Source organism: Scyliorhinus canicula, chromosome 13, assembly GCF_902713615.1.
Source record: "Scyliorhinus canicula chromosome 13, sScyCan1.1, whole genome shotgun sequence".
Taxonomy (NCBI): Eukaryota; Metazoa; Chordata; class Chondrichthyes; order Carcharhiniformes; family Scyliorhinidae; genus Scyliorhinus; species Scyliorhinus canicula.
Window position 1 is genome coordinate 3,508,218 of NC_052158.1, and position 23,486 is coordinate 3,531,703.

Below are 23,486 nucleotides of genomic sequence, written 5' to 3' on the forward strand. Positions count from 1 at the left end.
TACTGGCGAAGTAGAGAATCCCGCCCACTATGTTTCAGTTTGAGTTTCCCACAAAGTAAAACACAGTTTGACCATCCATGCCTGGGGCAGCTTTGAGACAGAAGTATATGAAGGAGAGCAGCAGGCTGCCATTCACTCACAGGACAAAATCCCCACCTCCTCCCATCCTCTCTCCACCCACCCCCACCACCAACAGACCTTCACTCTCATCGTCTGGGTTCAATTATTCCCTGTCACTCCCTCTAACCCGGTTTATTCTGAATTCCGCTCCGGGTTTTATCTCCAACTCCCAAAGCAATGGGACCGAGAGCAGCAAACAACAATAATTCCTTGAGGATTGCAGTGAAGGTCATGAGGGAGTTACTGAACTGAATGTGTTCAGCAGCAGAGCAGGAACATTGGAACTGAAAGTGGTTTGAATCAGGAAGTGCTGAGTGTGAACATGGCTTTCAGACAACAGGAGGAAAGTTGGACCGAGGAGGCAATTTGTCCCATTTGTCTTGATTTCTTCACTGATCCGGTTTCACTGGAGTGTGGACACAACTTCTGCCGCTCCTGTATCACCCAGTTTTGGGAAAAGGAGAGAAACTCCTGCCCGGAATGTCGACAGGAGTTTCCAGAAAGAAACCTCACAGGAAGTTGGGCCTTAGTGAATCTGGCTGAGAAAGCTCGAAAATTAAAGCTGAATCAGAAAGAGAAGGAAAGTAAACTTCACTGTGAGGAACATCAGGAAGAACTGAAGCTGTTTTGTGAAACTGACAAGAAATTGATCTGTGTGAATTGTGTAGTTTCACAGGAACACAGAGAACACCGCTTCATCCCAATTAAAGAAGCTGTTGAAATCTACAAGGTAAAAGGGAACAGATTTGATCCCCTGATTATCTGATCAGATTTTCATGGTCTAACACTTTTATTTTCTGATTTTCTCTCCCAATCCCAGGATGAGGCGAAATCTTCCTTAGATTCTCTCACACAGAAGAAATCGACGGTTCTAGAAATGGAGCAGCAGCAGAAACAGAAGATTTCCCAAATTAGGGTAAAGTCTCCCTGTGCTGAGCTTCCAAATTTAATTAATTATTTTGTTGTTTTTATGACAGAAACATATTATTTTTAATGTTTCTTCTGATAGAAACAGTCGGTCAGTCTGCAGAGCCACATCACATCCGAGTTCACTAAAATGCACCAGATTCTCACTGAGAAAGAGCAGCGTTTCATCCGAGATCTCAGGGAAGAAGAGGAAACAATTCTAAAACCGATGGAGGAAAATCTTTGTGAAATTCAGGAGAATTTAAATTCTATTCAGGAGAAACTCTTAAAGTTGGAAAACCAGTTGGAACAAAAAGACGGAGTGAGATTTCTGAAGGTGAGGGATTATATTTCAGTTTAGTTCAGTGAAAGTTCACAGTCACAACATGATCCACACGAGCCTCCTCCCATCCTACTTCATTTCCCTGTCAATATATCCTTCTGTTCCTTTCTCCCTCATGTGTTTATACAGCTTTTCCTTAAATGTATCCCTGGCTGTCCCTGGGTGGGAGGAATTAAATGCTGCCCCTCCCCCCCCCCCCCAGGGTACATTTAGTCAGGGTGTGGGGTGAGTGGAAGGGGACATGGGGAATGACACTGTGTAGAGTTTCTGTTGTCTTTCCATCTCTACACAGATTAAGTCCGTGGTGGTAAGTCTTGTGGGACAGCCTTCCTGTAACCAATTCAGCCCCTTAACAGGGCAATTAATGTTCTCATCCTGCTGTCACTGGTATTCCCCCAGCAATGAGCAGGGGTCTCACAATACAGGAAGCCTGAAAATCAAACCCTGTTGGGATTACTGGATGGATTCTGGGAGGGGGTGAGGGAGAGGTGGTGGGATTGAGGATGTAGCGGGAATGCCCTTGTTCAGTTGCACTGTGTCCCTGATTGAGGGACTGTAAGAGGTTCACACTCCCGTTTCCTCTGACTGATGGTTCTTGACTCGAGGATTTTATAAAAAACATAGGGTGGCACAGTGGTTTGCACGGTGGTTAGCACTATTGCTTCACAGTGCCAGGGTCCCAGGTTGGATTCCTGACTTGGGTCACTGTTCGGAGTCAGCACGTTCTCACCGTGTCTGCGTCAGTTTCCTCCGGGTGCTCCGGTTTCCTTCCACAAGTCCCGAAAGACGTGCTGTTAGGTGAATTGGACATTCTGAATTCTCCCTCTGTTTACCTGAAGGGGCGATGGAATGTGGCGCCGAGCGGCTTTTCACAGCAACTTCATTGCAGTGTTAATGTAGGCCTACTTGTGACAATAAAGATTATTTTATAGAAATATTAAATACACAGACTCAACCACAAACTTGTTTTTCAGAAAAACACTCCCAACACCGAATACAAAGAGCTCTAAACTAGTGTAAATAACATTACACAACATTTAATTGGTTTTTCCGATTTAAATCCCTCCACAAATTAACCTCGGCTTCCATATAAACACACAAATCACCACAATTTATTATAAAGCCTCTCCTGAAAATCCACAGACAAAACCCCACATTTCAGCCCAAACCTTCCTCAGTTCGAACCCAAATCCCCCCCCCCCCAGGATTCGGTTGTTACCCTGAAGTTATTTTAAAAACCTCAGCCCCAATCCCTCTGGGATTTGGCTGATAAATTCCAATTCCCCACCCGGCTGCTCCTTCTGGTGTGAATTGTAGGCCCGGGAGCCAGGTTGACCGTTCTTGACCCTCCTTCTTGTCTGCAGTGCCAGACCCTTGGAGCTTGCCCCTTCACAGTCGGGGGCAAGACATTCTGCTGGCAGGGAGAACTACGTGCACATGCGCGGCCACGGACTCAGCCATTCCCTGGCCCGATCCGCAGGTAAAGCTGGGGGCTTCACCCTGCGCGGCTGTGAGCCCCCCCACCGGGCAGAGGATCAGTGCGGGGGTGGCGCTGACTTTCTGGTCGTAAGACCGGGTGGATCCTGCAGAGATAGCCGCAGGATCGGAGAATCCTGCCCCCTTTGTCCGGACACCATGCTCAATGCTGTGACAGACTGGAGTAAATTCCACCCCGTGTGATAGTGAGTTCCACATTCTCATCACTCTCTTGGGAAAGAAATTTCTCCTGAACTCCCCATTGGATTTATTTGGAACTATATTATGTTTATATCCCTATTTCTGGATTCTCTACAGTGTAAACATCTTCACTGAATCTATCAAATCCGACCCCTTTCATCATTTGAAAGATCTCTATCAGCTCTTCTCTTTTCCACAGTAAAGTTGATCAATCTTTGCTGTTAGTTGAAGCCTCTCAGTTGCTGTCAATCTTTTTGATACTTTCTCCTGTGCTTCAATATCCTTTGTGTAACATCCTCTTTCTATTCCATGTCTGCAGCAATGGGAATTGACAATTCTCAGCAGCTTGTAACAATGTGAGGGTCATTTCTGCTTTCTGGATATAGACAGTCCGTCTCTGTCAACTCAGATTTGTGTTTTGTTTATTTCAGGAAGAAGCATCTGGGAAGAGGAGGTAGGACATGAACTTTACTGAAACTCAGGGCAAGTTGGTAAAATTACTCAGCAAAGTGTTTATGGTCAATTTATAATCAACTCTTTAATATTTACAGGATTAGCGATGAGATTAAAATACTGTCACTAGCAGATGGTGTCCTGTCCATCGGAAAATTCAACAACCCTTTCCCATTCCCATGTTGGAGAGGAATACTGGATGTCATTAACCCTGGTAAAACTCAGATAAGTTCCTCTGTCCTGATTTTTAAAAAAACATTTCAGGTATTTGAAAATTTTTATACTAATAACATCAACAATAACATCAACAGGGTATAATAAACATTTACTTCCCCATCCCAATCTTCACACACCCCAACCATAAAACAACAATCCGGATCTCTCCCCCGCCTCCCGCTTGGAATTCTGCATCTGCTGACATTTTAATTTTCCCCGAGAAAGTCGACGAACGGCTGCCACCTCCGGGTGAACCTGACCATTGACCCTCTAAAGGCGAGCTTTATTTTCTCGAGACTGAGAAACCCAGCCATGTCACTAACCCAGGTCTCTACACTCGGGAGCTTCGAGTCCCTCCACATTAACAAAATCCATCTCCGGGCTACCAGGGAGGCAAAGGCCAAGACGTCGGCCCCTTCGCCCCCTGAACTACTGTCTCTTCCGACACTCCAAAGATCGCTACCTCCGGACTCGGCACCACCCATGTTTTTAGTACCGTGGACATTGCCTTAGCGAAACCCTGCCAAAACCCTCTAAGCTTCGGGCATGCCCAAAACATGTGGACATGATTTGCTGGGCTTCCCGCGCACCTCGCACACCTATCCTCTACCCCGAAAAACGTACTCATCCTAGCCACTGTCATGTGTGCCCGGTGGGCTACCTTGAACTGTGTCAGGCTGAGCTTGGCACATGATGAGGAGGTATTAACCCTGCTTAGGGCATCCACCCATAGACTCGCTTCTATCTCTCCTCCTCGCTCGTCCTCCCACTTGCCCTTAAGCTCCTCCACCGGAGTTTCCTCCGCCTCCGAAAGTTCCTGGTAAATATCCGATACCTTCCCCTCTCCCACCCAGGTACTGGAAACTACTCTATCCTGTATCCCCCATGGCGGCAGCAGCGGAAAGGCCGGCACCTGTTTTCTCAGGAAGTCTCACACCTGCAAATACCTAAACCCATTCCCTGCTGGCAATTCAAATTTATCCTCCAAGGCTTTCAAGCTGGGAAAGCTCCCATCTATAAATAGATTCCCCATCCTTCTAATTCCTGCCCTTTGCCATCTCCGGAACCCACCATCCAGCCTACCCGGAACAAACCGATGATTATTATAAATCGGGGTCCAAACCGATGCTCCCTCCACTCTCTTATATCTCCTCCATTGCCCCCAGATTCTCAGAGCCGCCACCATCACCGGACTTGTGGAGTATCGGGCCGGCCAGAACGGAAGAGGTGCCGTTATCAGTGCTCCCAAACTGGTATCTTTACATGACGCCGCCTCCATCCGCTCCCATGCCGACCCCTCCCTCTCTACCCACTTCCTAATCATGGCTATATTAGCCGCCCAGTAGTAATTGCAGAAGTTCGGCAGCGCCAACCCACCCTCCCTCCAACCGCGCTCCAGCAACACTTTCTTCACTCACGGAGTTTTACCCGCCCACACAAAGCCCAAAATAACCTTATTCACCCGCTTGAAAAAGGCCTTTGGGATGAAGATGGGGAGGCACTGAAAGACAAACAGAAATCTGGGGAGGACCATCATTTTCACGGTCTGTACCCTCCCCGCCAGTGATAGCGGGAGCATGTCCCATCTCTTAAAGTCCCCTTCCATTTGTTCTACCAACCGGGATAGGTTTAACTTGTGCAGTGCCTCCCATTCCCGGGCCACCAGGATTCCCAGATATCGAAAGCTCCTCCCTACCATTCTAAGCAGCAGCTCTCCCAGTCTCTTCTGTCCTCTTGCCTGGATCACGAAATTCTCGCTTTTCACCATGTTCAATTTATACCCCAAACAATTGCCAAATTCCCCCAGGATTCACATTACTTCCCCCATCCCCTCCAACAGGTCTGAAATATACATCAGCAGGTCATCTGTGTAAAGCGAGACCCGGTGCCCCCCCCCCCCCCCCCCCCCCCCCCCCCCAAGCCGAACCAGCCCTTTCCAGTTCCGAGAGGCTCTTAACGCCATGGCCAATGGCTCTATGGCCAAAGCAAACAGTAATGGGAGAAGGGGGCACCCTTGCCTCGTCCCTCCGTGTAGTTTAAATACCCCAATCTCAGCCAGTTTATACGCACACTCGCTCCTGGTGCCTGATAGAGCAACTGCACCCAGTCAATAAAGCTCTCACCAAACCCAAACCTTCCCACCGCCTCCCACAGGTAATTCCACTCCAGCCGACCAAAACCCTTCTCCGCATCCATAGCTACCACCACCTCCACCTCCTCTCCTTCCGAGGGCATCACAATAACATTTAAAAGCCTTCGAGCATTGGCCTTGAGTTGCCTGCCCTTTACAAATCCCGTCTGGTCTTCCTTTATCACCCCCGGGACACAGTCCTCTATCCTTGTGGCCAGTATCTTCGCCAGTGTCTGAAAACTTCTTATAGAATTTCACCGAATAGCCATCAGGCCCCGGGGCCTTGCCCGACTGCATGCCCTCCAGCCCCTTGATTATTCCTCAATCTCAATTGGGGCTCCCAGCCCCTCCACCAGATCCTCATCTCTCCTCAGAAACCTCAACTGATCAAAAACTGCCTCATCCCCTCCACCCCAGCCAGGGGGTCCGACTCATATAATTTATTCTAGAAGTCCTTTAACACCTCGCTTACCCCTGCTAGGTCCAGGACAGTATTCCTGCCTCTACTCTTTACTTTACCTATCTCCCTGGCCACCTCCCTTTTCCTGAGCTGGTGCGCTAACATTCTGCTTGCCTTTTCCTCGTACTCATAAATTGCCCCCTTGCCTTCCTCAACTGTTCCACCGCTTTCCCTGTGGTCAACAGCCCAAACTCCGCCTGTAACCTCCGCCGCTCCCTCAGTAGCTCCGTGTCCGGGTCCTCCGAGTATCTCCTGTCCACCTGGAGTATCTCCTCCACTAACCTGTCCTTCTCAGCCTGGTCCCCTTTTCTCTATGGGCCCGTATCGAGATTAATTCCCCTCTGACCACTGCCTTCAAAGCTTCCCAAACCGTGGCTGCAGAGACCTCCCCTGTATCATTTGTGTCCAGGTAGTTCTGGGTGGACTTGTTAACCCGCCCACAGATCGCTTCATCCGCTAGCAACCCCCCATCCAGTCTCCACAGTGGGCGTTACCCTCTCTCCACACTAATCTGTAGATCCACCCCATGAGGGCAGCACGGTGGTGCAGTGGTAGCACTGCAGTCTCACGGCGCCGAGGTCCCAGGTTCGATCCCGGCTCTGGCTCACTGTCCGTGTGGAGTTTGCACATTCTCCCCGTGTTTGCGTGGGTTTCGCTCCCACAACCCAAAGATGTGCAGGGTAGGTGGATGGAACACGCAAAATTGCCCTTTAATTGGAAAAAATGAATTAGGTACTCTAAATTTGTTTAAAAAAAGATCCACCCAATGTGGGGCTTGATCCGACACTGCGATTGCCGAGTACTCAGTATCCACCACCTCCGGTATTAGCGCCCTGCCCAGAACAAACCATCGATGTGAGAGCATACCTTGTGGACATGTGAGAGGAAGGAAAACTCCTTCACCCTTGGCCGTGCAAACCTCCGTGGGTCTACTCCCACCATCTGCTCCATAAACCCCTTCAATTCCTTTGCCGGCCTCCTCCCTGTCCTGGATTTTGACCGCTCCAATTCCGGATCAATGACTGTGTTAAAGTCTCCTCCCATGATCAGGTTATGTGACTCTCAGTCTGGGATCTTACAAAACACCCACCTCATAAATTCCACATCGTCCCAATTCAGAGCATTTCTGTTCACAAGTACCACCCGCACTCCCTCCAACTTCCCACTCACCATTATGTACCTACCCCCCCTTGTCTGACACGATTCTCCCAGCCTCGAATGCCACTCGTTTGTTGATCAAAATCGCTACCCCCCTGGTCTTTGAGTCCAGCCCTGAGTGGAAATGAAATGAATGAAAATCGCTTATTGTCACAAGTAAGCTTCAAATGAAGTTACTGTGAATAGCCCCTGGTTGCCACATTCCGGCTCCTGTTCGGGGAGGCTGGTACGGGAATTGAACCGTGCTGTTGGCCTGCTTTCGTCTGCTTTAAAAGCCAACTCTTTAGCCCTGTGCTAAAGCAGCCCCTATACTTGGCTAACCCACCCCTTTCTCAATCTTGTCTGAACAAAGAACAAAGAAAAGTACAGCACAGGAACAGGTCTTCGGCCCTCCAAGCCTGTGCCGACCATGCTGCCCGTTTAAACTAAAATCTTCCACACTTCCGTATCTCTCTATTCCCATCCGATTCGTGTATTTGTCAAGATGCCCCTAAAATGTCATTATCGTCCCTGTTTCCACCACCTCCTCCGGCAGCAAGTTCCAGGCACCCACTACCCTCTGTGTAAAACACTTGCCTCGTACATCTCCTCTAAACTTTGCCCCTCGCACATTAAACCTATGCCCCCAAGTAATTGACTCCTCTACCCTGGGAAAAAGCCTCTGACTATCCACTCTGTCTATGCCCCTCATAATTTTGTAGACCTCAGATCAGGTTGCCCCTCAAACTCTGTCGTTCCAGTGAGAACAAACCGAGTTTATTCAACCTCTCCTCATAGCTAATGCCCTCCATACCAGGCAACATCCTGGTAAATCTCTTCTTCACCCTCTCTAAAGCCTCCACATACTTCCGGTACTGTGGCGACCAGAATTGACATTATACTCCAAGTGTGGCCTAAGTAAGGTTCTAACAGCTGCAACATGACTTGCCAATTTTTATACTCAATGCCCACGGCCAATGAAGGCAAACATGCCGTATGCCTTCTTGACTACCTTCTCCAGCTGTGTTGCCTCTTTCAGTGACCTGTGGACCTGTACACCTAGATCTCTCTGACTTTCAATAGCCTTGAGGGTTCTACCATTCACTGGATATTGCCGACCTGCATTCGACCTTCCAAAATGCATTACCTCACATTTGCCCGGATTAAACTCCATCTGCCATCGCTCCGCCTAAGTCTCCACACGACCTAAATCATCTGGTCTGTAACCTTTAGGTGTGTCTCTTGTAGCATTACCATGTCCGCCTTCAGCCCCCTCAAACACGTGAGCCCTCTTGACCGGCCCATTCAGCCCTCTGACATTCCATGTAGTCAGCCTGGTCGGGGGGCTTAAGCCCCTCCCCCTCCCCCTGCCGACTAGCCATCACTCTTTTAGGCTAGCCTCTAGCTCGCGCCCTCCGCTTCCTCGAGCCCCCCCCCCCCCCCCCCCCCCCCCCGCCTCGGGCATTCGCCTTTCCCAACCTCCCATTTGTCCCTCAGTAACAGTTTCTCCCAGTCAGCAAAGCAGCTCCACCCACCTCCCTCCCCCCATCGCAACAACACTAGCAACCCAACCCCCCAAGTCCAGCTCCAGCTTAACACCTGCTCACCCCCCACTGTGCTTCCGAGAGTGAGCTGACCCATGCTGACTTGATAGCGCCCGCCCCGGCACCAAGCAGTCTGTCTCCCCATTGTTCTCTCCCCTCTCCCCCCACTTGGACAAACATATTAAAAGCATCACATTCCCCAGGAAACAAACATCAGAAAAAACAGTGAAGAAACAGCCACTTTAGAAAAAAAAACACCCAAAAAACAGAACCAACCCCAACGAACACCCCCCCCCCCACCTCTAACCAGCTCCCTGCAAGACAAAGTTACCTTTAGCCATCCAAACAGCCCCTTATTACACACAGCACTACAGATACTGATACAGCCCAGCACAACAAATCACCACCACAGTAATCTCCAAGGCTTCAGTGTTTTTTAATTCACCTCCAGCCTCTTTTCTTTAATAAAAGTCCATACTTTGTCTGGTGTTTCAAAGTAGAAGTCCCGATCCTCATGTGTGACCCACAGACGGGCTGGGTACAGAATCCCAAACTTCACCCCCTTCTTAAAGACGGCCGTTTTTGCCCGATTAAATCCAGCTCGCCTCTTGGCCAAATCCGCGCCCAGGTCCTGATAAACACGCAGCTCACAATTCTCCCACTTGCTGCTGTGTTCCTTCTTGGCCCACCGCAGAACGTGTTCCTTGTCCAGGAATCGGTGAAAGCGTACCACCATCGCCCTCGGCGGCTCGTTCGCTCGGGGCTTCTTCGCGAGGGCTCTGTGCGCTCTGTCCACTTCCAGGATCCGAGGGAACGCCTCAGCCCCAATCAACTTCTCCAACATGTCCGTCACATAATCCCTCACATCTGATCCCTCACTGCCTTCAGGGAGGCCGACAATTCTAAGATTCTGCCTCCTGGACCTGTTCTCCAGGTCCTCCAGCTTCTCCTGCATTCTTCTCTGGCGGTCGTTCATCATCCCCACCTTGGTCTCCAGCACGGTTATGTATTCCTCGTGCTCGGACACCTTTTTCTCCACCTCCTGGATCGCTCTCCCGTGGGTCCTGATTCTGCACGACTTGATCAATCGGAGCTTTAATCGGGTCCAGCGTGTCCTTCTTCAGCTTGGTGAAGCAATCTTCAAAAAACTCCACCATCTGCCCCGTTGACCACTCTGCCGTCTCCCCGCGGCCCTGCTTCTCCGCCATGTTTTCCCGCGTTGCCGGCTCTGCTCGCGTCTTCCTTATAGGACTTTGTCTTCTCACACGGCCACTTCTGGTCCAATTCACCGTACACCGGAGGGGGATTTCTCCTTACTGTCTCACTCTTCACTGATTTATCCAATAAAATCCAGAAGAAAACGGGAGAAAAGGTCCAAACGTCCGTCACAGGCGGGAGCTGTCAAATGTGTGACCTACTCCTCCATGGTCGCCACTGGAAGTCCCTCTGTCCTGATTTCTATCTTATATTTGAATCATTATCCATATAAATATCACAGACATCGGGCGGGATTCTCCGGCCCGCCAGCCCCCTTTTCCTGGGCGGCGGCCCTCACCGGCAGCGGGATTCTCCGTCTCTGCCACCTGCCAATGGGATTGCCCATTGTGGCCACCCCACACCGCCGGGAAACCCGCGGGCGTGGGAGCGCTGCTGGCACAACGGAGAATCCGTCGGCGGAGAGTATGGGCGCGATTCTCAGCAAATGCGGCGAGTCGTAAAGGCTGCTGTGAAACTGGCCGTGTTTCACGGCAGCCTCCGCGCCCCCTCCTAGGACCCGATTCTCCCCCCCGGGCGGGGCTAGCAGCGGGGCCCCGTGAAGCACGGCATCGCGGGCTTAGCGACCATCGCTAAGACCGCGCGCCAAGCGTCACCCCGGCTGACGCGCACGATGACATTATCCGCGCATGCGCAGATTGGACGGCTCCAACCCGCACATGCGCGGGGCCGTCATCTCCCTCGGCCGCCCCGTGGACTGATCCTGCGGGGCGGTGGAGGGAGAAAGATTGCGTCCGTTACGGACGCAGTGCCCACGATCGGTGGGCACCGATCGCGGGCCCATGCCCCCCTTGGCACGGCCATGTGAATCGGGGCCCTGGATGCCCAGAACGGGCATGTTGCAGCCGTTTTTACGACGGCAGCAAGCAGGTGTGTTTGATGCCGTAAAAATGGCCATAAAGGCCTGGGAACCCGGCCCATCGGCCTGGGGAGAATCGCTGTTCGCAGTAAAAAACGGCGATCAGCGATTTGTGTCATGGGGCGGCTGTGGGGGGGAGAATAGCGGGAGGGCGTGAAAAATGTCGGGGACGCCCCCCCGCTATTCTCCGACCCGTCGTGGGCAGCGGGGAATCGCGCTCTATGTTTAAGGGCTTTGTTCTAAAGAAATGAGGATAAAAATGGTCCTGATTGGAATTAAAGTCTGATTCATGCAACTAGTCCACTTTTTAAAAATCATTCTCAGCTTGGTCAGCTGAAATTGTCAGCTCCCTAAACATCACCAATACAGGAACTCTCAGATAAAGCTCTGTCTCCAGAACCCATCGATACTTTACAAACTTCAGCAAGTGGAAACTCCGCCATTCCCAGCTGAACCTTACCTCCTCTACAATCCTCATCCTCCTGATACATCTCCACCTTGTGGACCAGACTCATGTCCATGGCCAAGGTTAGGACAGGAAGCCTGGGAATGAGGCTTTGTCTGCCTGTTGAGGGAGGAGGAGTGGTGAGGGGATGGAGTCAGCTGGTCTTCACTGTGGACCTGGGGAACAAGCCCTGGATTGCAATCCATTTCCTGAAAGTGTCAGCAAAGCCCATTTTCTCAATTGTCTTGAGGAAACATTGCACTCACTCAAGATTAATAACTTTTATACATCCAGGGAGAGGATTAAGGTAGAGGTTTGTCTGTGGAGAATCAGGTTGGCCGTGCCACCTGGGCACCTTGGCAATGCCAGGCTGGTAGTGGTAGGGTGCCTGGGTGGCACCAGCAGTGTCAGGGTACTGATGTGTTATGTACTCTGGGAGCTTTGCAGCTTTTTAAAACTCTGCAGCTTTAACCAAAAGATACTCCAGACCCTGAATTAAGTTCAATCTGATTTATTGAACCAGTAGCACAGTTGGCACAGTTCTCTATGAGTTCGACTCTCTGCGAACCTAAATGTGGTTACTCTGTCTGACTGAACCAGACTAGCTCTGAGCCACGTGCTGGAGGTGTGATACTGTACATACACCCTGACTCACTCTGTAGATGTTCATCAGTTGAAAAAGGTGGAATGTGAGTGCCTCGTGCCTTTTACAGTGAGATACCACCCCTCAGTGTCCTGCCTGCTCATTGGTCATGTCCTGTTCACTGTGTTCATTAGCTGCCTGTCTGTATATCATTATCTGCATACTGCATATCGCAACATCTCCCCTTTTTTATGTTTTGTTGGCATTTGGGAACGTACTTACATGTGGTGGCATATATTAACATCTTTACAAGCGGTGGCATATGTGAACGACATGTGAAGACAGCTGTCTAATGTGAGAAAACAGAATAGCAAACAAAACAAATGTTCATAAGTCCCGTCTCTGGGGCTTGCGTCTGATCCTTGTCGACCACCGGAGAGGTGGTGGTGGGGACGACGGAGCCTTGACAGGCGGGATAGAAGCCTGACTGCTGGCCTCGTAGTTCGAGGTATCAGGAGGTGGCAAAACAACAGACGGAAATGGAGAAGAAAGCGGTTGCGGGCAGGCAACTTTGCACAGTGCCCGTCTGTTTCATCTCACAACAGAACCATCAGCCATACGTACAACATACGAGCGGGGCGCTGCCTGTCGAATAACGACAGCTGGAGCTGACCAGCCACCATCCGGTATCTTGATCCTGACAGTGTCTGCCGGGGATAACACGGGTAAATCAGTGGCATGAGCATCATAGCCCTGCTTTTGCTGGTTTCGGAGCTGCTGCACCTTCTGCAGCACCGGGAGGTGAGCCAGGTTGGGCAAGTGTATGGCTGGAAGTGTCGTCCGCAGGTCCCTGTTCATTGGGAGTTGAGCCGGCGACATGCCCTGTACGCAAGCAGCGCAAGGTAGATGTCAGAAGCAGAATCCGCGGCCTTGCAGATGAGCTGTTTCACAATGTGCACCCCATTTTCAACCTTCCCATTGGACTGCGGATAGTGTGGGCTGGAAGTTACATGTTTGAAATGGTATGACTTGGCAACATAGACCACTCGTGGCTGCTGGAGCACGGGCCATTGTCACTCATGACAGTGTGGGATACCATGCCGGGAAAACGTCTCCTTACAGGCCTTGATGACGGTCTGGGATGTGAGGTCTGAGAGCTTCACGACTTCAGGGTAGTTTGAGAAATAGTCAATAATCAAAACGTAGTCACGACCATTCGCACAAAAGAGGTCGATGCCAACCTTGGACCACAGGGAGGTCTAGATTTCATGCTGCTGGAGCGTCTCCTTGCTCTGTGCTGGCTGGAAGTGTTGACAGGTCGCACAGTTGAGGACCATGTTCGAGATGTCCTGGCTAATACCGGGCCAGTAGACAGCCTGTCCGGCTCTGCATCTGCACTTCTCGACACCCAGGTGTCCCTCATGGATTTGGCAGAGCACCAAGCTCTGGAGACTGAGTGGAATGACAATCCGGTCCAGCTTGAGGAGGATACCATCTCTCACCGTCAGGTCATCCTTTACATTGTAAAACTGAGGACACTGCCCTTTCTGCCAGCCATTGGCGAGGTGGTGCATGACACGCTCCAAGAGGGGGTCTTTGGCTGTCTCCTCGCGGATACGAACCACCTTCTCATCAGACGCCGGGAGGGTGCTAGCACACAGCTGCACCTGTGATTCAATCTGCCGGATGATTTCCAGCGGTTCACTAGGCAATGTGAGGGAGGGGGACAATGTATCAGCGATGATGAGCTCCTTGCCAGGCGTGTACACTAAGTCAAAGTCGTACCTTCTGAGTTTAAGGAGGATGCACTGCAACCGAGGCGTCATGTCGTCCACGTACACACGAACCCCTTCAATACCCTCCACCATCTGCTCCATGATGCGATGGAAGATCTCTGATGCCGAGACAATGCCAAACGGCATGCGGTTATAGCAGTGTCTGCCAAACGGTGTGTTGAAGGTGCAGAGCCTCCTGCTGGACTCATCCAGCTGGATTTGCCAAAATCCATGTGACGTATCTAACTTGGTGAAAGAACGTGCGTGTGCCATCTGACTGGTGAGTTCCTCCCGCTTCGGGATGGGGTAGTGTTCACGCATTATATTCTTATTGAGATCCTTCAGTCTGTATATCATTATCTACATGTCTGCATATCGTGACAGGTACCCTGCCCAGTGGGCGTGCCCCTGGGGGCCTCTGATCCCCTGGGAGACCCCCACGATGCCGTTGTGCCTGGTACCTGTTTGTGGGAATCAGTACCGAACGGTGCCCGCCCGAGGTCTCCGAGGGGAAGGGAGATTGATCCCACACCTCGGGAAACTGAGGAATCTGCATATTAAAGTGAGACCAGCTGTCTCGCTTTAATATGTCAATTTCTGCAAAGTGACCCCGCCCACAATGGGCAGGATTCACATCACAACATCTCGAGAGATCATGTTAGATGTCACGGGACGTTGTGAGCCGGGTAGATCCCGAGAGCGGGGTCTCCTGGCTTTTATCGTCCACGCTGAGCCGCGGCGAGCTGCTTTTCGGGCGCAGCGTGGCCATTGGATCGCGCCCTGAGTGTTGCCGTGGGGACTGAATTGCGGCTCTTCCCGTTCCCTTGGGGGCGCTATTCAGGAAGCGAGTCAGGACATGCAAATGAGCCAGTGCTCTTCCCATGGGAATCAGAGCAATTCCCATTCCCGCTGGTGTCTGATTCGCTGGGGCCTGAATTAGCGCTGGAGAGCCTGACAAGCTGGAGCTGTTTATAAATGCTCCGCTCCCCAAACACTCCCATTCCAGCCAAGAAGGTGGCTCCACGGAGACCTGCCCCCAGACTTTCTGAGTCAGTGGCCAATCGCATGCTGGAAGTGGTGGAGCAGAGGCAGGACACCCTCTTCCCCAGTGTGGGCCGGAGACCCAAGCCCACCATCATCAACAGGGCCTGGGAGGAGGTGGCAGAGATGGTCAGTGCTGCCAACCTCACCAGGAGCACTGGGGCCCAGTGCCGAAAAACGATGAACGATCTCCTGAGGGCAGCTCGGGTGAGGCACCACCTCTGTGCCCCTGGCATCACTCCTGTCCCTCACTCCTCACAACCCACCTGCCTGCATCTCCCTCACACCCCACCCTGCACCAAACCCCAACACCTGTATTGTCCTCTTTGGCCTGGTGCCTGGCACACACATGCCACCCGCTACAGACCTCCCGTAGAACTCACCTCCATGCGTCTCACCATGTCCTTTATGTGTTCCCGAGGACAAGGTGACCCACAATCACCGGGAGCGGCAGAAAACCGGCGGGGGCATCCCAGACCTGAGAGTGCAAACCCCCGGGGAACAGAAGGCGATGGAGCTCGCGGGCGAGGCAGAGGAAAGGGCCGTCTCAGAAACAGAGTTCGGCATGTGGTAACCAAGTGAGAGCCCAATGCAAAGCTGATGTCCCAACAGCAACTGAGTGGCCTCCTCTCCCACAGACCTCTCCTTCCCAAGATCTCACCGTGTCTCTTGTCTTTTGTCTTGCGGGATCGCCATCAGACGAGGCCGGGCCGTCCGGGGTCGCTGACCCCCAGCCACATCCCCAGAACACCCCGGAGCACCAGTCCGGGGAAGACACCGACTTCTCGTCACTGCTGTCACCTGCACCCTCCACCATCGCAGAGACTATCACCTCGGGGGGCATTTTAGTGAAGAGGCTCCTGGGTCACCTTCTGCTGCTCACTTCACACAGGCTGCAGCACATCAGGTGGAGGCAGGGACTCCCGAGGGAGCGGGCGGTCGGAGGGCTGACCGATCCCAGGAAACAGCTGTCGTCCGGACAGGGATCGAGCTTCTGGAATGTATGGCGGGGGTAGGGCCCCAGGACACTTGAACCTGGGGTCACCCTCAGTGAGAGGTGGCAGGAAATGGGGCCAGAAGTGTGAGGCCGCCGTGTATGTCATCTTACCCAGTGAGTGAGCCGTTACCACTCACTAACTCCCGAAACCCCCTCCCCACAAGCTATATGGGCCTGTGAGATGGATTGGCCGGCACACATGCAGGGATGACCCGGGCGGACAGTGGAATGTGATCCTAAAGGCAGGAATCAGACTGTGTCAAACGATGAGGAGATCCAGAGCTCATCTCCCAGCGAGTCGTCATCATCCTCTGTCCCGTGGACAAGACCCGCTGATACTGCCAACCCAGCGCCAACACCCTGTGGGGATACTGGTAGGGCCCTCGGAGGGAGGGAGGGGGAACTGGTGTCGTGGGATGGAGTGAAGGGAGGAGGGACGGGGAAGGTGGAGTGAAGGAAGGAGGGACGGGGAAGGTGGAGTGAAGGGAGGAGGGACGGGGAAGGTGGAGTGAAGGAAGGAGGGACGGGGAAGGTGGAGTGAAGGGAGGAGGGACGGGGAAGGTGGAGTGAAGGGAGGAGGGACGGGGAAGGTGGAGTGAAGGGAGGAGGGACGGGGAAGGTGGAGTGAAGGGAGGAGGGACGGGGAAGGTATCTGCGGCTCTGGGGAAGGGGCCCCATATGGAAGTGGGGGGGTTGGTATGGGAGGTGGGACAGGGCGGGGGAGCTGCCGGTGACCAGGCCAATCAGGAGGTGATGAGGTTGCCCCGTGACCAGCGGCCCTGGAGCACACGTTGGGCGGCCTGTCCTGTCAGCCCAGGCTCCACGCCCGGTTCTTTCTGGACACCCTCCTCATCCTCCTCATCAGATGAGGCCGGGCGTCCTTCCTCCTCCAGCATGTCGCCCTCTGCTGGCTGATGTTATGAAGGACACAGCAGGCCAGCAGGATGTTAGAGACCCTCCTGGGGCTATATTGGAGAGTCCCACCAGAGCGTAGTTTTACTCAGAGAGTAGTACGGGTGCGAATGCCCTGCCTGCAACAGTAGTGGACTCGCCAACACTAAACGCATACAGATGGTCATTGGATAGGCATATGGACGATAAGGGAAGAGTGTAGATGGGCTTTAGAGGGGTTTCACAGGTCGGCGCAACATCGAGGGCTGAAGGGCCTGAACTGTGCTGTAATGTTCTATGTTCTAGAGCGGTCCAGGCATTGGAATGGCTTCTTGAGGATGCCGATGCTCCGCGATATGTTGCCGTCTGCACTGCACCCCTGTCCCCATCAGTGAGTGGGACCGGGCCTGTGATGTGGGGAGGCTCTATCCTCACCGATCATCCCTGTCGACAGGGGTACCGGTGGGTGACGAAACCCGTGTCAGTGACAGGCTCTCTGGCCCGTGTCGTGTTTCCTCCAGTGGGGTTTACTGTGGGTCTCCTCACTGGGTGGGCCGTGTGTTATCCCACCAGCAGGGTGGCACCTGGTTGTGGGGTGGAGAGGGTCACCGTGTGCCACCAATCGCCTCCATGCTTAGAGGCTTGTGTGTGGGCAGGTCCTACAGATGGGGGTGAGGCAGGGAAGTGTGTGTCTGCTGGGAGCTTAGCTGCAGTGTGATGTGGGTCCTGGGTGTGACACACAGGTTGTTACAACCTGTCCGGGGGCAGGGTGGATGGGAGCAGGGGCGCGGTGGGCAGGCAGGGCTTGGAGACAGCTGGTGGTCCTGAGGGGTGGGCTGGCTGATAGTGTGACTGGTGAGGCCTCTGCCCTGAGAGGGGCAGTGTGCCAGGGAGGGTGCCAAAGGCCACGGTGCATGTGTCCTTTGTTTGGGGTGAGCTCTGCTATTCCCCTGCTTCCCCTGCAGTGGGGCTGAGCTTCTGATGAGGGAACTGAGGAGTGGCAGCACCTGGTGTGTGACTGATTGAGCTTGGCCACGCCATCCCGGTGATGGCTCAGCCGGGGTCTGAGGCTTTCCAGAGGGGCGGCCTGGGTGGGCTCCCAAATGACCAGAGGCTCTGTGAACATTTCCAGGACACAGTGAGCAGTCAGCAGAGTGAGCAGCCAGGGGCCTGTGAGAAGCAGCAAAGGGGTGTGTTTAAAACCCAGACTGCAGCAATGGGGGTCTGAGCCAGGCCACCTCGATCCCGAGGGGGACACCCCGAGTGCACAGACCTGTCACCAAGTCGCTCCCCGTTACTCCCCCCGGCCCAGGCAGCCCCCCCCCCCCCCCCCCCCCCCAGCAAGTCAGACAATTATTGAGGCTTTTTGAGAGTTTATTACCTTCTCCCTGCCCCTCAGCAGCCATGGAGCCCAGTCCCCGTTTGGAAATATTTGCACTAATTCACACCCGCGTGACTTCTGCCTGAGAGGGCGGAGCATCGTGGAAGGGCGGAGCATACTGTGTCCAATCCGCTGATTAGATTTAAATCTATGTCAATGAGGGTTTTACATGGGCCCGCTGCAGGGCACAAACTTTGATTTCACCGCCAGGGAGGGACTGGAGCCTGGCGTTGGAATCAGTGCCGGGCACAAACCTCGATTTGTGCATTACGCCCGATTCTCCGCCCGATCGCACTTCCGGTGTCGTGAAGCGGAGAATCCGCCATATTTGTTTCCATGGAGCAGAACGGAAATATCTCGGTGTTGAGATCTTCTTCTAAATTTGAGAAGAGATTAGTTTATTTTGATGATCTCTCTCACACAGACACACACACACACACACAGAGACACACACACACACACACACACACAGTTACACACACACAAACGCACAGACACACACACATCATGTCGCCTTATTTTGATGTTGAGGAACAGGAAATCAAATCAAAAATGGTGAAATCTTCCCCAGGTCCCCAGTGAGTCACTCCCCCCGATCCCCAGTGAGTCTCTCCCCAGATCCCCAGTCAGTCTCTCCATCGATCCCCAGTGAGTCCCCGCCGATCCCCAGTCAGTCTCTCCACCGATCCCCAGTGAGTCTCCCCCTGATCCCCAGCGAGTTTCTCTTCCGATCCCCAGTGAGTCTCTCCCCCGATCCCCAGTGATTCTCTCCCCCGATCCCCAGTGAGTCTCTCTCCCGATCCCCAGTGAGTCTCTCCCCCGATCCCCAGTGAGTCGCTCCCCCCCGATCCCCAGTGAGTCTCTCCCCCGATCCCCAGTGAGTCCCTGCCGATCCCCAGTGAGTGTCTCCCCCGATCCCCAGTGAGTCCCCCCCGATCCCCAGTGAGTCCCCCCCGATCCCCAGTGAGTCTCTCCCCGATCCCCAGTGAGTCTCTCCCCCGATCCCCAGTGAGTCTCCCCCGATCCCCAGTGAGTCTCTCCCCGATCCCCAGTGATTCTCCTCCCCCCGACCCCCAGTGAGTCTCTCCCCCGGATCCCCAGTGAGTCTCCCCGATCCCCAGTGAGTCTCTCCCCGATCCCCAGTGAGTCTCTCCCCGATCCCCCATGAGTCTCCCCCCCGATCCCCAGTGAGTCTCTCCCCCGATCCCCAGTGAGTCTCTCCCCCGATCCCCAGTGAGTCTCTCTCCAATCCCCAGTGAGTCTCCCCCCGATCCCCAATGAGTCTCTCCCCCGATCCCCAGTGAGTCTCTCCCCGATCCCCAGTGAGTCTCTCCCCGATCCCCAGTGAGTCTCGCCCCGATCCCCAGTGAGTCTCCCCCCGATCCCCAGTGAGTCTCCCCCCGATCCCCAGTGAGTCTCCCCCCGATCCCCAGTGAGTGTCTCCCCCGGATCGCCAGTGAGTCTGCGCCCGATCCCCAGTGAGTCTCCCCCCGATCCCCAGTGAGTCTCCCCCCGATCCCCAGTGAGTCTCTCCCCGATCCCCAGTGAGTCTCTCCCCCGATCCCCAGTGAGTCTCTCCCCCCGATCCCCAGTGAGTCTCTCCCCCCGATCCCCAGTGAGTCTCTCTCCCGATCCCCAGTGAGTCTCTCCCTCGATCCCCAGTGAGTCTCTCCCCGATCCCCAGAGAGTCTCTCCCCGATCCACAGTGAGTCTCTCCCCCCAGATCCCCAGTGAGTCTCTCCCCCGATCCCCAGTGAGTCTCTCCCCCGATCCCCAGTGAGTCTCTCCCCCGATCCCCAGTGAGTCTCTCCCCCCCGATCCCCAGTGAATTCCCCCCCGGATCCCCAGTGAGCCTCCCCCCCGATCCCCAGTGAGTCTCTCCCCCGATCCCCAGTGAGTCTCTCCCCCGATCCCCAGTGAGTCTCTCCCCCGATCCCCAGTGAGTCTCTCCCCCCCCGATCCCCAGTGAATCTCCCCCCCGATCCCCAGTCAGTCTCTAATTTTCTGTTTTTTCTCCCAGTCTCTGTGACCCTGGATGTGGAAACAGCGAATCCCGAGCTCGAGGTGTCTGAAGATCTGAAGAGTTTGAGATGGACCGGGACCCAGAGGAGTCTCCGTGGCATCAGGAAGAGGTTTACACACTCTGAATGTGTGCTGGGATCAGGGGGATTCACATCGGGGAGACATTACTGGGAGGTGGAGGTGACGGGGAATCGGGAATGGAGTCTGGGAGTAGCCGCAGAGTCTGTGGAGAGGAAGGACTGGATCAGACTGAGCCCAGGGACTGGATTCTGGACCATTGGGCGGGTTAATGATCAGTTTTATATAAATTCCTCTCCTCAACCCCGTCTCCGTGTTGGTCAGAAACCCGGGAAGGTGGGAGTTTATCTCAGTTATGAGTCTGGGACAGTTTCATTTTACAACGTGGACACCAAGTCCCATCTCCACACCTTCACTGGGAATAAATTCACTGAGAAACTTTATCCTTTCTTCTGGACTCGGGATGTAAACCAGTTTCTGAGAATCTGCTCCGGTTCTGATCCTGATCGGGAAAGGGGCGGAGCCTTGGAGTGGTGACATCATCAATGACATCACAGGTTCAGGCGTCAGAAATCACTCTTGACAACAGGTTGTACTAAATGAGTCATTTAATTTCCAAATTGTAAAATCTCAATCAGACTCTAAATAAAAACAACACAAATAGAAATGTCAGAGGATTAAAATAAAAACGAAATTAAATATCCTGAACTTTTGCTTGCCGTTCATTGTAGTGCCACTTTTAGCCACACGATGGCGATGTCGAGCTGTACAAAGATCAGTAAAGTTTTACAGCGCAGTATCGCCACCTGCTGCTGGATACCTGGTACTGGCAGGAATACCAAAAACAAAAAATGCTCAAACACTCGCTGATCAGGCACCTCAGGCCGGACCTTTCTTCACAACTGAAAGAGAATTGGATCAGAAACAAAGGAGAGAAAATAAACATTAGCCTGGACTTTAAAAAAAAAATCTTTATTGTCACAAGTAAATGAACTTACTGTGAAAATCCCGTCTTGAAGCCGCTGCAGTCCCTGAGATGTAGGTACACCCACCGTGCTGTTAGGGAGGGAGCTCCAGGATTTGGACCCGGCGACACTGAAGGAACGGCCGATATATTTCCCAGTCAGGATGGGGAGTGACTTGGAGGGGAACCTCCAGTTGGGGGTGATCCCAGGTATCTGCTGCTCTTGTCCTTCTAGATGGTGGTGGCCGTGGGTTTGGGATCACTGCCTGTGTGGAGTTTTGCAGTAAAATGGACGATAGTCATGAGTAGCGATAATCAGCAAAGTGACAGGATATTGCTCGTTCAAACTTGAACAATTGCAAACCTTGCATTGATATAACAGCACCCTGTAAATAACACTGACAGCTTTTAAGATAAGTCACACGATACTCACATTTTAATCAATTAATTGTTTGATTATAACTTAACTAAACTAATCATTTAACATTAATTTCCGTATGTTACAGAAGAATTCTGAAACAACATTCCAGTAATCATTATAATCAATTTCGATGAGCATTAAGTATTAAAGACCCAAGAAGTAGCGCTTTTGGCTGATATTTACACAGCTAGTTACATGTGGGAAAATGGTCATATACTTACATTGAAATAAATCTGGACAAACTAAAGCTAATTGTTGGAAATTAACTGGGAGACCTGTAGAAATGTTTAACAAATCCTCAGAAAAGTTTTGTCAGAATAGGAAATGGGTTTTGAAATTGGAACAGCGATACAGGTATGACAATCTCAGACCAGACCCCAATAGTTGCTGGGATCCGGACAGAAACCCCAATGTTTAATTTAATTTGTAAGATGCGAGGAAAGGATACTTTGCTCGAAGTGTGACTCCACACAATTATGGATATGTTATATTGAAACAAACATTATTACTAACACAGTCTTAAACTAACTTTAACGTCATATAAAAAATAGCTTACAATGCTTAACAAGAAAGTGAAACACTTTAACTCCTAACTGGTATCTTTTTATCTCCAATCAAGCAAAACCCATAGAATCATAGAATTTACAGTGCAGAAGGAGGCCATTCAGCCCATTGAGTCTGCACCGGCTCTGGGAAAGAGCCCCACACCACCACCCTATCCCCTTTATCCCCGTAACCCAGTAACCTTTTTGGACACAAACATTCACTCCATCCACCTCCGATGGACAATGTCAGCCGTGTGCACCATCGACAAGATTTACTGCAGGAACTCACCGCGGTTCCTCAGGCAGCACCTTCCAAACCCACGGCCACCACCATCTAGAAGGACAAGAGCAGCAGATACCTGGGATCACCCCCAAGGTTCCCCTCCAAGTCATTCACCATCCTGACGTGGAAACATATCGGAATTTCCTTCACTAACGTGGGTCAAAATCCTGGAATTCACTCCCTAACAGCACGGTGGGTGTACCTGCACCCCAGGGACTGCAGCGGCTTCAAGACGGCAGCTCAGCCACCACCTTGTCAAAGGGAAACTAGGGATGGACAATAAATTCTGACCTAGCCAGCGATGTCCAGAACCCATAATGGAAGAATAAAAACTGTTACAAAGCCTGGAGATTGCTGCATTTGGACATGAACTGCTTCAATATCTGAATAATAATCTTTTATTGTCACAAGTATGAAGTTACAGTGAAAAGCCCCTAGTTGCCACATTCCGGCACCTGTTCGGGGAGGCTGGTACAGGAATTGAACCCGTGCTGCTGGCCTTGTTCTGCATTAACAAACCAGCTGTATAGCCCACTAAGCTAAACCGCCCCATTAGCTACGATGTTGAATGTTGGGCGATTAAGACTCTGCCTGCTTACTCAGGTGGATATATAGGATCCCACTGACTCATTTTGAGTTGGGGGGAGTTCCTCCCCGTGTCCTGGTCAATATTTATCTCTCAATCAATGTGGCTGTGAAATGTTTTAGATGCTAATTGACCTTTGAAGTCATGAAACAAATGGAGGATTTTCCTTTAAATGCTGTGTGTGGTGTGAATTTAGTTTATTTTATATCACTGTTAAAAGGCACTAAATCTCTGTTTTAAGCAGAGTAAAAGGCAGCTTTGAAGAAGGTTAACTTTTTTATTTGAAACTGAAGTTAAGTTGTCAGCTTCCCCACCCCTCAGGGTTCTCAGACACTGAATAGAAACACAAGTTGCTGCAGTCCCAGAGGCTGCTTTCCCCTTTTTGAGAGAGAGCTGACTGGTGGTGGGTTTAA

At 52.2% G+C, this 23,486-nt stretch overlaps 1 protein-coding gene across 1 annotated transcript; it reads left to right on the forward strand.

Moving 5' to 3' along the window:
• The first annotated feature begins 354 nt into the window (after nt 1-354).
• LOC119975836 (zinc-binding protein A33-like) lies at nt 355-20,954 on the forward strand. The gene is made up of 6 exons (XM_038815716.1): nt 355-850; nt 941-1,036; nt 1,130-1,363; nt 3,478-3,500; nt 3,598-3,713; nt 20,255-20,954. The coding sequence occupies exons 1-6, from the start codon at nt 443-445 to the stop codon at nt 20,809-20,811; spliced, it is 1,434 nt and encodes a 477-aa protein (XP_038671644.1). The 5' UTR covers nt 355-442; the 3' UTR covers nt 20,812-20,954.
• The last annotated feature ends 2,532 nt before the right edge of the window (nt 20,955-23,486 follow it).